Consider the following 17,251-nt stretch of genomic DNA (forward strand, 5'->3'; position numbering starts at 1 on the left):
TTGGGGGGGGGGGCGGGATTTGTAAGCATTGTGGATCAAAAGGCAGTGAAATGCAAGCAGTACAGTCTGAAATAAAATGCACTAAATAAAAACTACATATTTCTAAGCAGCACTTAGAAGTTTTTTAAAAGGGCACATTGACCATTCAAAGCATCATTAAAAGCTGCTAATGCAATCTATTAAGATAGTATCAGGTGGGAAGCTCATTGGTCTGCAGTAGAACAGCAAGATTAGAGTCCAGTAGCATCTTAAAGACCAATAGAAGGGAGCTTTGTCTTTTGAAAGCTTATCACGTGGAAATCTGGCTGGTCTTTAAGGAGCTTGACAATCTCTACAGTGACTTAGGTGATCTAATCACCTGTAGCGTATGAGGAAATAATGATTCTTTTTGAGACCTAATTGGGCAACCTACTGATGAATTTTAATTCACCAAATTAATTGTGCTTCCATTGAATAATGGTGAGATGTGGATTAGCAGCAGAATGTCCTAGGTGAATAAAATGTTATCGCACTGGTTTGGCCGGTTTGTGGATCGACTAACCTGTTTATCTTACATAAGCAACAGGATGTTACTGTCATCATGCAGTGGCCTGTATTATAATGGATAAGCTGTGTGGCTACTGCTAGATTCCGACAGTGTTGCCTTGAGTGGGGAATCAAGTTGACATCACGTTTTGGTCTGTTTTACAGAGCCCAGCACCTCAAGGGTTTGTCCCAACTAGGCAATGTGTTGTTGCTGAATAAATCAGTTTAGGGGCTGAGGTAGTCCTGATTCCCCCCTGCCAGCTGTGAGATCAGTGGTCCCTTTCCCTTCCTTTAAAATTACAGTCAAGAATGGGGTAGAGCAAGTTCTCCAAGTCCATACATATGCCATCCTCCTTCTGGGGTTTTATTTGCATCTCCAGAGGATGTCATTGCAGACTCGAAAGTGGATGCTTCTGCGGTTCTCTCTTCCTAAAAGAATTCCCTCCATGTGTGTGTTGACTTAAATTTCCCCATCTCTTTATTTAGAGGAGTTAAAGCTTGGAATGCTGCCTGCAGACCCGCCGTGGTGGAGTTACAAGTCTGAGCAGGTTCTGCTCAGATGTTTCAACAGGCTATATGGCCTGTAACCCCTGACAGTTACTCTCCTGCTTGTTAGAAGCTAAGAATAGCAGGAGGCATTCTTAGACCCTTCCCAGCTGGCGCTGTGACTCTTCAGTAGCTGCATTCTGTATTGCATTGCTTTTCCTCTACCATGTGGATTTTTGATCTTTCCTGTGTTTCAGAGAGAGGAATATATTTGAATTCTAAATCTTCCAACAAGCCACAGGAGGTGCTTAACTTTCAGTCCATCTGTCCAATTGGCTGAACTATAATTATATTCTAGCAGCGACACGTGGCCCTCATTTGAGGATAGTTAAATCTGCGGATTAGGGCCACATGGACACTTAAGAGATTTTCTGACCCCCTATGTTTGCAGAAAAATCTGGCTTTAAAGAAGTGGGAGGTTTAAGTTCCTCTACCTTCAGCTGTGCAGCTGGCCAGGAGCTGCACTGGGCCTGAAGACAAATGTGCAGCAGCCCAGGAGCCACACTGGGATCAGTATCAGTGGTGTCGGAGTCTCACTGAGCCTGACAGTGACAGCCCAGGAGCTGTGCTGGACTCAGTAGTGGTGGTGTGGCATTGGGCCTGGCAGCAGCGGAGGAGAATGCTGGGCTCAGGCAACACACCAGACATTTTAATGGGGGGGTAATGTGGAAACACCCCCCCCAGCTGATGGCAGCAGAGGATGCCCCATAGCCTCCACTGGCCTAGCTGGACTCAGGAATCATGCTTGGGACCCACCCCCCCAAGTCTCCCTCCCAAGTTGTAAGAGTAATCACCAGCAATGAGGGGAGGAATTCCCCCTGATGGAGTATCAGGTCCCCATCAGTTTATATTATAATTTACAATTTATATCTCACCTTTCTGCCTAATGAGGACCACAAAGCTGGCTAAGAATTTTTTAAGCATTATGAAAAAGTGCAAATAAATAACAAGTACTTTCAAAGACCCAGGGAATTTTGTTTTTCAGTTTTTCTTTAAGCATAATTTAATTATATAAGAATTCTATCTATTTTCTTTTTCCACCTTGATCTTAGTCATTAAAAGGCAACCAAGGTAAAAGTCAGCAGCACAAAGCTTTATTTAAGTGTAGGGCAAGACCACAGGACAGTTCCAATACACAAAAAAGATGAAACCTTCTGTAACCTGTAAAGCTTGCAATACAAAGACCTTTGGTGATGTGCAATAGTTCTCATTAGTGGTGGCCCACTTCAGATGCTTACTCTTGTCTGTAATGATCAGAGGTTGGATGCACAAACACATGCAGCGAAAGTAAACATTTCCTTTTCCACAGAATGAAGTTACATTATTAAGGAATGAAGTTGCTCAACTCAAACAGCTACTGTTGGCTCACAAGGACTGCCCAGTCACAGCATTACAGAAGAAAACACAAGGCTATCTCGGTAAGCTGCAGGCACTGAATGTATTGGTGGGGCAAAGGTGGCTAAAGCTTGTTGATCTTGGATCGAGTCACTATATAAAATAAGAGTTTTGAGAGTAATTTGGTATTCTTGAAAGTCAAATGACAATTACCTTAGAACACAGCTCTGGTTGTGGTGTATCAGCTTGGGAAGTCCCTGGGTTGAATCTCTGCCATAAACTCACTCCATGGCTCGAGGCCAGTCACTGTTTTTTTAGTTCAGTTTATGCTTTAAAGAATGCTGTCTTTTGTGGCATTGTTCTAAAGATTACTGAGATAATTCTGTGTGGGTGTATGTGAATACATGAGAAGTGTTTCTCTAAAGTTACACAGATCCCTGGCATTACTAGGTTGGATTCCACAGAACACTTTTGCTTGCACAAGAGCTCTTGCACAAGCTGAAATGCATAGTCATGAAAAGTCTTTGCATTTAGTCACCTTGACTATATCCCAACATGTTTCTGCTTGCACAAGACATAGTGCAAGGTGCATTTCAGCAACCTCTCACTCAAGAATGACCTGCTTCAATCAAATCGCGTGACACATCCAAACTGCATCAAATAGTCTTTTGATTTTTTTGCATACAGCAACAGTGATCATAGATGTTCACTGTTCAGTTCTTTTTCTTATAGCAACTCTTGCACAATATCTTATGCAAATAGAAACTAAGTTAAGTAAAACTTCTTCCATGATTGCATGGCAGGATCCAACCTATTATAATATGCAGATATTTGCCTTGTTATATTCCTCAGCAGCAGCATTAGATCCTGTGGATCCATTCCACTAACAAATTCACTTTTCCTCTAGCACAGGGAGCTTTCCCCTGGTGTAAGAGTACTTCCACTGGATCCATTTCACTAGTATATCCAGCCCTTTAAGTGCATCTGTGACTGTTTGCTACACTGATCACTGGGAGAGGGTTGGAGACTCAGACCCTGGTTTGACCCTGTTAATAAGGGCTGTGTCAAATGTGATATTTCTTATCCAGTGATTAAAGCTATTTGCTATACTCTGCTCTGAGCCCCCAATGGGGGAATGGGCGGAATATAAATAAACAAATAATAATAATAACTATTCTGCACCTGTAAAACCATACCACGTACAAATATGTATTTTCTTAACATGCTTTACTCCCAGGTACATATGCCAGAAAAGCAGACTTAACCAGCCCTTCACCACCACCACTACCATAGAGGGATATCTGTATACGCTGCATACATCTGAAGGTAGCCCCCTGAGACTCCCATTAGGCTGAGCAACTGAGACCATTTGTGTGGTCTTGTCTTTTAGTGACAAATTGTCATGTAAGCAGCAGGCTAACACTGCCCTTACTACTTCCAGAGCTGCGTTCTAGAACTGCCTGTACAATGTCACCTCTCTCATTTCAAATCCTTCTTCACAACCCATTTTTCTGTGCGATGCCTTTGGCACAACAACCTTTTTCCCTAATGAGGAAACAAAGCAAAGTTGAAACAAACACATATTCTTTTCCTGTTTGCAATTCCCTCTTTAGTCGCTCTCCTAATCATGGGTAAAGGAGCCATGCTCTGCGGGGTGCCTTGAGCATTAATAATGCTACATTAGTAGGCCCTGACCTGGATAGCTCAAGCAGGCCCAATCTCATTAGATCTCAGAAGTAAAGCAGGGTCAACTCTGGCAAGTACTTGGATGGGAGACCTCCCTGAAACACCAAGTCAGGAAGAGGCTGTATTCAGCCACCTCTCTGAATATCCTCCAGGACCCCCAGTAGGGGTCATTCACCACTCAACATAACCTTCAAGTGCAGGTGCGCACACAACACATAAAAATTGCAAAAATACCAAAAATAAAATAGTGCACTGCAAATTTAGTCAGAGCATATCTGCTTATGGAGACACCATACATTCTCCAGTAGTCCTGGGGTGGGCAGTCTGCCCCTTTTAGAAAAGCTCTTCCCTTTCAGTAGGCAGGGTTGCTGATTCATTGTTCGTGATTCCTATAAGGGAAGAGGCTTCTCCCTCATGGCCCCAGCTTTTGGCCCTGCCGTAAGGCAGTAGGGGGCCATCGCCTGCACTCCACTTGGGCACTGTGATCCAAAGAAGCCTTTTTCTTGTTTTCCTTTTTAAAAACCTTTTGTTTTCTGTGCCTAACCACAAAAGATACCTTACAGCAGGGCCAAAAACTGGGGCCATGAGGGAGAAGCCTCTCCCCTTATAGGAATCACGAACAATGAAGTCACCATTGCCTTCTGGACCCGAAGATCCAGTGGGAGTAGGAAGGACTTTTTGTGTTCCCCCCACCACCACGTCTCCGACAGCACCATGGGAGCGGGGAGAACCTTCATCCCCACCCACCACAGCAGCTGGGAAGCCATCCCTTTGGGTTCGAACCCCAGAGGACCTAGAAGGCCACAGGGCCTCCAATTTTGTGACAGAAATGCCCCTGGCTTCAACAGAACGACAGCACAAGCTCCTTTCCTCACAACTGGAACCCTCAGAGCAACTCGATGCCACACTCTGGAGCCCAGGGCCAGCCTGCAGTTCTAAGCCACCCTTCAGCACAGCAGTCAGAGGAAGCACATGAGGCTCTTCCTGTGGCTCAACATGCCCCAGTGCAGCTCAACACCACAGTCTGGAGCCCTGGGTCAGCAATTCTGGACCACCCTTCAGCAGAACAGTTGGGGGAAGTGCATGAGGTCCTCCCAGCAGCTTGCAACTCCCCGCTGCAGCTTGGTGCCACTGCCTGGAGCCCTGGGACACCAATTCCTGATCTCTCTCCAATCGCTACTCAGCTAGACCCAGTGGGAGCATGGCAGCACGGGTAGGCTTAGCTGTGTCTGTGCCCCAGCAAAGCTCGGCTTCCAGCCTGGAGCTTCATCTCTCCCCCCAGCTGGACCTTCCTCATGGGGACCCCGAGACATCCAATCTCTCAGGGGAGAATGTGCAGGCCAATATCCTGACGTGGATTAAGGGCAAAATGCAAAGGAAGGTTAGGGTGGCCATCTTGTAAGCCATGCCCAACTCTAGAGGATCTTCCAGGTCTTACAGTAGGTGCAGGTGCACCCCTCCAGCAGCACACCTATCAATAGGAAGATGTGCAGGAACTCCCATTCTACCCCCCCCCCACTGTCCCCCCAAAAAGAAAGAGACTGGACCACTCCAGGTCGGACAGAGAATCCAGTCCATCCTTGGGCTACAGGGACCAAGACTCTGAATGCTCTAAATCTTCTGAGCATGAGGAGAAAAGGGAGCTGTCCAAGGAGGAGGAGCCAGTAGTCATGACAATACAAAATCAGCTCTTCCCACAAAAAGGTTTTCATAAGATTCTCCACAAGGTCCTACAAATCCTGGAAATCCCTGAGAGCAATAAGGATATAGAAGAACCTGACCCAAGCACACCAGACAGTTCTGTCAGAGCAGATCCATAGCTAAGGTGGGACCTCTAGGGGTCTGGCCATATTATGCATCAGGCCTTGCTAGAAATATTTTTAAAATTATTGGGGAGCGCTGACCGGGACCTGTCCCAGCACCCATCTGCCTGCACCCACTGCAAAGTCCAACAGCTGGCCCAGCTCCAGGGCCCATTGCAGCCCGTGGCACACAGCCAGTACACCTAAGCCTTCCTGCCATCGGCAAGGCAGTGTTTGGCAGGTTGTGTCAGCAGTGGTGCAAAACAAGGGGAGAGGGAGGGACAAAGCCAAGGAGACAGCAAAAGAGAGGATTTGGGGTACTGCCTCTGCTCTGAACCCACTACATGTCTCCTGCTCCTCTGCACTGGCTCGACCAGTTCTGGTAGCTAAGCTGGATGTCAGGCCCTACCAGTTTCCCCATGGTTGCAGCACTGACAATTTTCTGGCTACGGGCCTGTTCCAGAGCCTTTCCACCTAAAGAGGCCTCCCTGTTAGGGATTCCTTTCCCTACAGCCTTCAATAGGGTGGTGAAGACCAAGTGGGAGGCTCCAGCTAGACCCAAGTCCAACCTTCTGTATGAAAAGCAGATGTGCTGCCACTGAGCCCATCTATTTGATCCTTTTATACTTTGGACAGACTTTCATCCCGTAAGGCCACTTGGACCAGAATAACTTTGTGTAGCTGGTTTCAAGAGGGTAGCCATGTTGGTCTGCAGTATAAGCACTAGCTTTGAGTCCAGGAACACCTTAGAGACCAAAAAGATTTTGTTTAGCTAGTGGGGATACCAATGAAAATCCCCAAAGAGGCTATAAGGATCCTTCATGTTGCAGGAGGCATCACTGGTGCAAGTGTTCCAAAATCTCAAATCCAAATACTTTACCAGTATTGAGATCTGGGTTTGTTTTTTTTTCAAGAATCCCAATTTTTTTTTCAGATCCAGCAGACCCAAATCGAAAAATACCAAAAAAAAAAAAAAAATTGCACACCCCCCAGTAGCAAATACAAGTATGTACTTTGCTGCACTTTTGACTTCTGTAATTTGTTTTGATCTGCAGCAGTGACTTGCAGCTTGAGAAATGTGGCAATGAAATCAAGCCTTCTACCTCTTCATCTCCTTCTTTGTGTACCATGCAGAAAGGCAATATGGTTTTTCCCGCCTCCCTTTAACTTAGGGGGTTTATGGGTCACATTGTTAGTCCTTGAGTTTACTTATGGCAGTAATAGAAATTTGGTTCACATCTGAATAATGAGAGTTTCTTCTTTTCTTTGAGAGAGAAAAACGGGGTGTGTGTGTGTGTGTGCATGTGCGCACAGAGAGAGAGAGAAGGGGGGAGAGAGAGAGACATTTATGTTGTTATTACTGAGATTTGTGACTGAACAGCTTTTTAAACAAGAAGTGCCAGAGTACATGGATGGAATTACAGGTTCTTCATTCACAGTTGGGTTGTTTTTATTTATAATACCTTGTAAATCATTGGGGGGGGGGGGGCGGGATGCAGCATGGAGGGGAAAGAGTGATGTCAACATGTCTCATTCAGTAAGGAGAGAATGAAGAACATGGGCATCACCATCCAACATTCTAGAGGATTTCCCCCACTCGATTCTAAAAAGCTAAGTCAAACATTCACTTAAAATAGAGGGAGGGGTAGTACATATGCGATTTGTGAATGTACTCTTGCAGCAAAAGGCAAAGGCAATAGTGGGCTTTACAGTTGTTCTTGATCAGGGTCGTAAAGGATGCCAGTTCTCCAGCTTCTTTTCTGTGACATATCCTGTAAACAGCAGCAACTAATTACATCAGTTCCCCAGTGAAGTGGTCATTCAGTACTCCATTTCCGGTCAGTTCCAGAGAAAATAAGTTCCTCTTTAGCGAGAAGCACATTTCCACAGAACATTCCAGATAATATCTAAATGGACATGATATATGAGATCTGCAGTCTGAATAAGATCCAGTCTTCCACTTGTGACAGAGCTAAAGATTGGGTAGGCCTGTTAAAACCATTTCAGATTTTCTGGTTGATGAGAAATATATTTTTGGTATCAAAGCAGCCTACCAGTTTAAAAAAGCTCTTTCACTCAAGGAAGCTGGCATCTTCTCAGCAATAGATATTTTCACGAACAATACTCCCTCTAAGATGTGGAGTCTTATGAGCAAAAATTCTGCTTTGTGAGCTACTGGCATTAAAGCCGTGAGCTACTGCATAAGTTAGTTTGCTCTGGGGCCATTTTTTCCTGAGCTAAAACAAATATGTGTGAGCTAAAGGCTAAAAAATTGTGAGCTAGTTCACACTAACTCAGAGTGAACACTGTTCATGAATATGCCACAGGTACAGTTCCACATCCATGAAGAGCAGCAGCAGATTCCAGGGCACGGGGTGGGTGGGGGGGTGCAGCTTGCCTTCCCTTCCTGTCCTTCTGCAGCAGCTATGTGAGCCCTGGCTCTTGCAAGCCATGTATCCATATTTATAATAATAATAATAATAAGTTTATTTTTATATCCCGCCCTCCCCCGCCAAAGGCGGGCTCAGGGCGGCTTACAGACATGGCATTCCATGATTCAAATAAAACAATATACACAACAATTTAAATCTAATCAGTTACATAAATAATTAAATAAATAGATAAAATAGGTGCTATAAATACTATAAGTTTTCAACCTTGAGCACTTCAGTGGTGTGCTCAGTGGTACTTATTGGTACCATCACAGGGGAATACTCACATTCAGACTGATAGAAATGTAAAGTAATATGCAAGAAAAGCCAGTGTGGTGTAGCGGTTAAAGTATCAGACTGGGATCTGGGAAATCCATGTTCAAATCTCCATGTGTGCCATGGAAGCTTGCTAGGTGACCTTGGGCTAGTCATACACTCTCAGTTTAGCCTACTTCACAGGGTTGTTGTGAAGATAAAATGGAGGAGAGGAGAATGATGCAAGCTGCTTTGGGTCCCCATTGGGGTGAGAGGCGGGATATAAATAAATAAATAGAACTCATAATCTTCAACTTCAACATACAGTAAGTAGTAAGGAAATTTCTTGCTGTCTCCAATGTAAAGTCCCTTCCAGTTGAGGGATGAGGTTAATTGGCACCTGGGTCAGAGCTTTTTGAGTTGTGGCCCCATAGAATCAGCTTACTCTTTCAGACATGACATTATAGATCATATGCAGATAGATACAAACGCTTAAACTTGCATTCAGAAGTTTGTAGCTGATGTGGGTCTTGCTGTAATGTTTTGAGAGCCACTAGGGGACCAAAGCCACATCTTGCCCCATGGTTTGAAAGGGGGCTGTCTGGTGCATGGCAGGAGGAGAAGGGGGAGTGCTGGGCCGATGTCTGAAAACCTTTAAATCAGAATAGTGGTCTCCAGAAGAGACCTGCTGTTCTGGCAGATTCTATCCAATCTGCTGGTCAGGATGAGTTTGCCTAAACAATGTAAAAATGTATCATGTGTTAAAATTAACTCAGCAGCTGGAGCACCTTTAATTTTTTTTTTAAAAAAAATGTGCTGCTGGGGGTTCCTCTAAAATTGCTGGAGTGTATATGTGGTGGGAGGGAACAGAATGATTGCCTGGATATTGTACTCTTCTGGAATTCAGACCTCTAGAATCCTACCAGAGTGTTCTAAATACTCCTCCCCCTTTTTTTTTCTTGGGAAAAAAAATCCAGAAAGCCCAAAGGAGAGCTCTGAGCCTACAGGTTCCCCGGCTCCCGTCATCCAGCACAGTTCTCTGACCGCCTCCTCCAATGGGCTAAGCGTCCGCTCTGCAGCTGAAGCCGTCGCCACATCGGTCCTCACTCAGATGGCAAGCCAAAGGACAGAACTGAACGTGCCCCTCCAGTCGCACGTCATTATGGCTCCGCAGTCCCAGTCTGCTGGCAGATGATGTCTCCAATCATGTGACATAGAACTAACCAATAAGAACTTGCAGCCGGAGAGACTGATTCATAACTAAGCCCCTTGATCAATACGGGGTGGATACCGTTTTTGCTTTTTTTGTTGTTGTTAAAAGTGAGTTAAGGGCAGCTATGGAGCTTCTAACACCAATATGCATCCCATACTGATCCTGGCCCCAAAGCAGATGTCACGTGTCCATCCGTTTCTAAAGGATGGCTTTGGACTGAGCAACTTCACCATCCCTTAGGGAAGATCACTCCTGTACAGTCAGCAGTGCTTGGTGTGGTCTTAAAATGGTTACAGTTCAGGTATAAATTGTTAACACTAAGCCTCCCTTAGCTTAGTTACTCATGGTGCTTTTTTGAGTTGACCCCCTTAAGCAGAGCAAAGCAAAAGCCTTTGGGGACAGGCTGTGAATTTTAGCTGGTGCTGCGTGTTTTTAATTTTGGCATCCCACTGCTTTCAGCCATCTCTGGTGTGTCCGTCGCCACTTTATCCGGCCTTCAATTCTGCACTTTCACACAGGACCCCATGGCTCTGAAGGTGGTAAGCTCCATAACTTTGTGGATGTGATCTCCTTTTCTGTTTTCTACCCCCCCCCCAAAAAAAAAACCCCAAGTTCTCTAAAGTATTTTGTGAACCACATAAGAGAGTTCATCATTGGCTGCTGCAATTTATGGAAGTTCACAGTTGCAGTAGTGCAAATGGCAAGGCTTTTGCATGTTTCTCTGATTCTCTAGCCTGTAGCAGTGCATGTTATCAGGGCTGAGTATGTCCTCCTTCCTTGATTGCCCTTTGTCTGGCATGACATATTGAGATTCTCTGCTTTCCTTTAATAAAGGGTCTAGTTCTTGTGGCTGTGGGTGCAAGCTACAGAGGTATCTCAGAAGTAAGAGGAGGAGCAGTGAGCAGTATTTCTGGTAGAGAGAGGGTAGGCCTATAGCGTTCTACAGTTACCGTGCACGCTGCACTAGCAGGATACAAAATTTGTGGGTATGCGCATGATGCATGCATATGTGCAGAACATAAATCATCCTACTCAAAAGGTTGCCTCAGCCAGGCACCTAGCTAATATGTGTACAGCTCCAACAAAGACGAGCTGAGACAATGTGGAAGTTGCTTTGCTGTAAAAAAATGCTTCTCAGTGAGTCATGCGTTTTGAAAGTCCTTGAAACCCCTTTTTTAAAACCCTGCACATTTCACAGGATCATCTGTCACATGGAACCCAGTGAACTTATCAAGATTGTGGCCTTAAATCATGGACTGTCTGAAACAGAGGACAAGAGGATTGGATGATCATTCCAACCTTGCCTTCCCTCTTATCTATTTTCTCCCTTTCTAGTGTTTCTCTTGCCTCTTCCCCACATACCTCTTTCAGAACAAAAGTAGAATTCTCAGAGCTTTGGTGTCTGGAGAGAGATTTAAAAACAACCCTTGACATTTGAAAAAGCATTTGAAATTGTTGCTTCTTATTGCCAAAGCCTCTATGTGTGTGTGCGTCCATCCTTAAGGTTTGTCTTGACTTCTTGCTTGCTGGGTGTCTGTGCCCAGTTTTCAGCTTGAATCTCAAACAGAGGGCCATGGATGGAGAATATTCTGTGGTGCTTGTATTGTTACCTGTTAGCTCCCTTGGAGCTCATTAAATGCCAGCTTTTCCTCCTCTTCATCATATGCATTTTCATTTGAAATTTCCCCTCTCAATCATTTTTGTATCCATACAGCCAAACTGTATGAAGTTCACTATTCAGTTTTTACTTACTGGAGTGTAAGCATGCAAAAACATGATCTCTCTCAAATCCATTCAGGGCTAGCATTGTTGATGGCACAATGTGGACATGTTAAAACTTCTTCAGGTTTATGGGGCAAGTGAGGGGGTGAAATCTCTTCTTCCCACTATTCTGGCTTCTCAGGGCATCAACTTCATTGCTTCTTGACCTATTTCCTTTCTATTAATTTGCATTTTTCTTTTGTGACCCCCCCCTTCACCTCTTTGCCATCTTTCCTTTCCCCTTTCTGTAGAAACAGAAAGTCCGCAGACTTACCACTTTTCTTCTCTACCCCCCCACACCCTCCGCACATTTGATATGATGAAAATTCACATAGGCAAGTTCTTTGAATGTAACTTCTCCCAACAGGGTATCTGTTTCCTTAGTGACAGCTCTGATAACAACATATAGCAGGTGCAGTCAGAATCCTCTAAGGATAATACAACAAGAAAGGAAGCTTGATTTCTAGAGGACAGATTTCAGCAGTGGGTTTCTTCCTTTCATTCCCTCTCTTTGCACCTTTCAAAGAATACTGTTTGCTTATTTGTTCAATGTAAAATATGTTATAATCCTTTTTTTTAAAAAAAAAGTGATTGCCACCATGGGGTTAGAGAGCCAGTGGAGAGAATATTTGGGTTGGAGCACCCAAAGAAAAAGAGGATCGAGATTGAGTTAAATCAGAAATTTGAATTGGTACCAGATCTTGCTGCCTGAGAACCTTTGAACTGGAGATTCCAGGGATAGAATCTGGGACATTCTGCGTGCAAAGTGCACAACCACTGAATTACAGCCCCTCTTGTAGCTGTTTTTTAAAATCAGATTTTGATTTGCAGATTGGCCTGGATTCATGTTGTGTCCAAGATAGTGTTTCCTTGTTACAGATGTCTCTATAGCAATTCTTTTAAAAGTAATTTTGGGGAAGGTGTACCTGTTTCTTCTTCTGTTCCCCCAGATTGCCATTCACAGGCCCATTACCTGTCCCTCATCCTGTTGGCTTCTGGGAGCCCTGGTTGTGGCCACCATGTATCTTTGTGTTCTTGCAGTGGGTATGTGTGAAATCATAAGGTAGTGTGAGCTGGGACTTGAGGTGTGTAAACAGGAAAAGTAATAAGATCAATAGCTACTGGAGGAGAAGAGATTAGCATGATGGATGCCATTGGAGAGGCTTGGTGGGTTTTGATGTGGTCCACAAGCAATCACTTGAGGTGTAAGAATATGCGCAGGACCTGTTCAACATGAGAGATATTCTTAGTTGGGAAACAGAGTTATTTGGTACCCTTGGCTTTTTATAGTAGCATGTGACCATCTGATCCTTTCAATCTAGTCTTGATGGCAGGGTGAATGTGGTCCAGCTGTATAAACAGTAGCTTTAACACACGGCTGTGACAGCAATCACTTTTGTTCTTCAGCTGACAAGGGAATCTGTCTTCTAAATATGAAACTGTACATAGTATGGAAAGGATGATAAATGCAAAGTTGATCCCAGGTAGATAAATGCAAACATGGTCCTGGCTAGATCAGTGCAGAAGGGTATTAACCCATGCAGTGTCTCATGACTAGACTGTCCATTTCTCATGCTGGGGAGAAGTTGGATCATAGCCTTACACAATATTGGATACTGCCCAACTGCTGATTGTATCTTTGTGTGCTGTGTTGGAGCAAGTTTCAGCAACATGTGGACCTTGCAACGCATTATGCACACTGTGAACTGGTTTCTCCAATGTGTGTTTAAACTGGTGACTTTTTAAGCACAACCCAGCCACTGACTTTTCTGCATAGGTTGCAGGGGTGTGGGCTCCTTCTATGGGAGATGTGTTCTACCAAAGACTTATGCCACTTTTCATGGACCTCATTGGATTTGGTCACATCAAGGAATAGAGATAGGACCATTTCTTTGTAAGAGGAAATATCCATCCTGTGGCATTGAGCACCTGACCAGGTGCTACCCCTCAGAGTTTTGTCTGCTTGGCTCCTTCCTCTTGAAATGTCATGTGTGTGTTTTGTTTCCTTACGCCAATCCAAGGGAAGCGTAACTTCCTTTGTGCTGCCAGACTGCAGGCCTCTTTTGAGAGGAACATACTTGCTAGAAGGTGTTGTTGTTGTATGTAGATTATGGAAGAACCATTCCTGTGAACCACAGAGCACAAAATGAAGAGAGGCTCTGGAACAGCAGTCTTCAAAACTTACTGACTGCGCAAGTAGGTTTGCGTCTAGTAGCATCATAGAGACCAATAAGATTTTCAGGGTATGAGCTTTGACTTGAAACATCAATCTTGTTGCTCTCTAAGGTGCTGCTGGACTCGATTCTAGCTGTTCTACTGCAGTCCAACACGGCTACCCTGTGAAACTTAGTGCGAACGGTGGGTCAATTTGTAAATGTGCCCATGATGGAACGTTGGGGCTTGTTTCACACTGGTGTGGCAGAAGTGGTGCCCTCTTCTCAGCATTAATTTTTTAGCACATGAAATCTTTAGGTAAGGCCACAGGTTTTAAAATTGCAGAACCGTGGCTTTTTTTTTCTGCATGGGTAGGAAATTATCAGATATGTAGTTTGAAAATATAGGTACAAGCAGGGAGCTCTTTTTCTTTCTTGACTTTTGTGTGCTGTGCATAGTGATGAGAAGAGAGAGACTCTTGAATGCATCCCCTGATGGCCTCTGTACCGGCTTGGAGTTTCCATTTCAAATCTCCAGCTGGAGACTGTCACTCCATTCTTCATCCTCTCTGTGAAAGGTACTTTCCTAACACAAGAGAGATTCTAGGTACTTTTTGATATATTTTTGCTCCTTTCCCATTCTCTGGAGGTTTTTACCCCCCAAGCAAAATCCACAGATGGTTCTGCTTCTGTTGTTGAGCAATAAATTCTTCAGTCCCCTTTGCCACACACATCTTGGCTGTCTGCCAAACTCACACTCCCCTCTGCAGAGTGTCTTGGAAGAAACTCCAAAGCCTTCTGAGGGAAGTACATTCAGTTTGCTGCTTTTCAGGTGCATATCCTTTCTACAAAACTTCCTTAGGATCATAGAGTTGGAAGGGACCTCCAGGGTCATCTAACCCAACTCCCTGCACAGTGCAGGAAATGCACACTCCTCTGCATACCCAGTTACATCTGCTCCACTTCCAGAAGATGGCAAAAAAACTCCTCTGCAATCCCTGGCCAAACTGGCCTGGAGAAAAATTGCTGCCTGTCCCCAAAGTGGCAAACAGCATTTCCCTGGGCGTGAAAGAAAGGTCCTCGAAAACTAAGCAGTGATACCAACCCTCCTTCTCATGATCTGCCTAAGTTCACAGAATCAGCATTGCTGTCAGTTGACCATTTTGACAGGGTGTGGATTGTTTTCACTTTGGTGGGGGTTTTGCACATGGATTGGCGTTTCAGTGGAGAAACTGCTATGCATTTCAGACTTACGTCTTGCAAGTAATATATTACGACCTGGGATGCTGCTGTTCTGAGTGAGCTTTGTCATGTGTGCAGAGCAGTAAAATTCAGGTCTTCTCCAGGCTGCATTTTCTAGATTCCATTTTCATCCCACTCAAGCTGATGTACATAGCCCCACCCTCACTGTCTTATCCTCCTAACAAGTTCTGTAAGAGAGGCTGAGAGACAGCAACAGGCCCAAGGTCACCTAGTGAGATCCATGGCCAAGTAGGGATTTTAACCCACTTTCCCCAATCCACCACTCTAGGCTTTTCAGAACTTCAGATTTATATTAGACCATGGGGGAGGGGGAATGAACAAAAGTAACTGGAGGTTTCAGTTCAACCTTTCTAAAACATCTGTGTGACATTAGACCCTCCTTCGCTGTACCTTGTCATCATGGGTCTTGATCTAGGACCCACAATCCCAGCCCCCTTGTCTTGGGCCTTAGTAACGAGTCTTTAATTCCTGGATGCTGATAGGGTGGCACTTTTGTCTTTTTCCTTTTTACCATCCACATGCTGGGAACAATCATTTTACAGTCAGAAAGCTCCATAGCTGCTCTGGGTCAGGTTGTAAAATGTCTCACACACACTCAGAGTTCATTGAATTGGGCTCACAGAACCTTGGACTTTATGGTATGCCAATTGATTATGTTGAAAATAAGTGCCATTAATGGGTGAGGGGCAGATAGGCCTGAAAAAGTGGAGATTTGGGGAGGGGAGGGTGTCAGTTTTAGCCTTGATTCATGTAGAGTTGACTTGAGGCTTTATTTTGGACCCAAATCCCATGCAGAGGTTGCATTTGCTCTGGCACTTTACTAGTGAAAGTAGGACTAGAACTGCACACCCTGCTGTTGAGTTTGCACGGTACTTGTTCAGTATTCTCAGGGGGGGCGTTTTTAATTTCACTTTCTGCTCTTCTTGGTGTGATGTGCATAAACCAAAGAAAAGCATAAGTTTTAAGATGTGATTTAGGAGATGCTGCAGATAGTAATTTTGTTTTAGTGTGAAGAACTGGAATTAACACTAGTGGGGGAACTCTAGTCTCTGGACCAAGTGAACCTACATCTGTAGTCCTAGTTACCCAGAGGAAGAGGCTTGGTGGTCCTTGCAGTGCTGCCTCCTTGGCTCAGATTCCTCCTTGCCTGCCAGTCGTCCTCCAGGGTAATGGCCCATCAGGAGCTTTCCTGGGAACTTAAGGGCTGCTACACCTCTGGGGTTGAACTAAGGTTACTAGCTCCGTTCAGATGCCTCCCCCTAATTCCCTAAAAGAGTAATTCAGCTTGTTCTGAAATAAAAGGAGGGGTCAGAAATACCCATGACCAGAAGTCGCTGAAGAAGAGCTAACTTCTACAGGTATGGTGAAAACCACCTGTTCAAAATCGATGCTGAAGCACAACATTCTTTGACCTATTGGATTACCCAAGGCAACACTCTAAATGAGGGGTGTCAAATATGCGACCTAGGGGCCGAATCAGGCCCCTGGAGGGATACTTTCAGGCTCCCAAGCAACTGGCTGTCATCTTCTCCCAATCTCTTGCTTTCTTCTGCATATCAGCTTGTTATGTGAGGCTTGCTCAATTGCACAGGAGCTACACAGCAAAATCTCTATTTTCTCCATTGGCTGAGGCTCCTCCCTTGGAGAGGAAGGGGGGAGAAGGCAGAGCTTGTTTTTCTAGGCTCTCAATCACACAGCAGAGCTATTGAGCCAAGCCTCTCTCCATTCTATTGGCTGAATCTCCTCCCTTCCCTGTCCCCTGAGGAAGGAAGGAAAGAGCCACAGCTTCCTTTGCCCACTTCCCTAGATCCCATGGGAGAAATACAAAGAAAGCACCTTTAAGACCATATGGTAACGTTATATATATATATATATATATTTGTGTTTGTCTGTGTCCTTTATAAAGTTTATATCTCTGCTACCTAATCTTAAATAGGTACACATATGATCCGGCCCAACATGGCCTGGCCCAACAAGGTCCCATTTATGTCAGATCCGGCCCTCATAACAAATGAGTTCGACACTTCTACTCTAAATAAAGATTGAATAAAGTCAATTGGCCTCTGAAGGTAAGGCTTTAAATCCAAAGAATGTTGTGCTTTAGCAGGTGGCATCCACCATTTCTTTGCACATCGCAAATGTAGCATTTGGATGTGTTAGTTAAGCTGCACAGATATTATAGTAGTAGTAGTAATAATAATAATAATAATAGACACGGGCTAATTTTTTTCTGTCTCCTTCCTGTCAGCAGCAGCAGTGCATGAAGCAGGTAAAAATGAA

The 17,251-nt window shown here is 44.5% G+C and overlaps 1 protein-coding gene across 3 annotated transcripts in view; it reads left to right on the forward strand.

Annotated features, from left to right (window-relative positions):
• The window catches only part of ATF7 (activating transcription factor 7), a 136,511-nt gene extending 125,058 nt beyond the window's left edge, over positions 1-11,453 (forward strand). For all 3 annotated transcript variants that reach the window (XM_060252361.1, XM_060252360.1, XM_060252362.1), the window contains exons 11-12: positions 2,381-2,489; positions 9,559-11,453. In XM_060252361.1, coding sequence (XP_060108344.1) covers positions 2,381-2,489; positions 9,559-9,776 — 327 coding nt within the window. In that variant the 3' untranslated portion in view covers positions 9,777-11,453. The remainder of the gene's footprint in view (positions 1-2,380; positions 2,490-9,558) is intronic.
• The last annotated feature ends 5,798 nt before the right edge of the window (positions 11,454-17,251 follow it).

Source organism: Heteronotia binoei, chromosome 13 (assembly GCF_032191835.1).
Source record: "Heteronotia binoei isolate CCM8104 ecotype False Entrance Well chromosome 13, APGP_CSIRO_Hbin_v1, whole genome shotgun sequence".
Taxonomy (NCBI): Eukaryota; Metazoa; Chordata; class Lepidosauria; order Squamata; family Gekkonidae; genus Heteronotia; species Heteronotia binoei.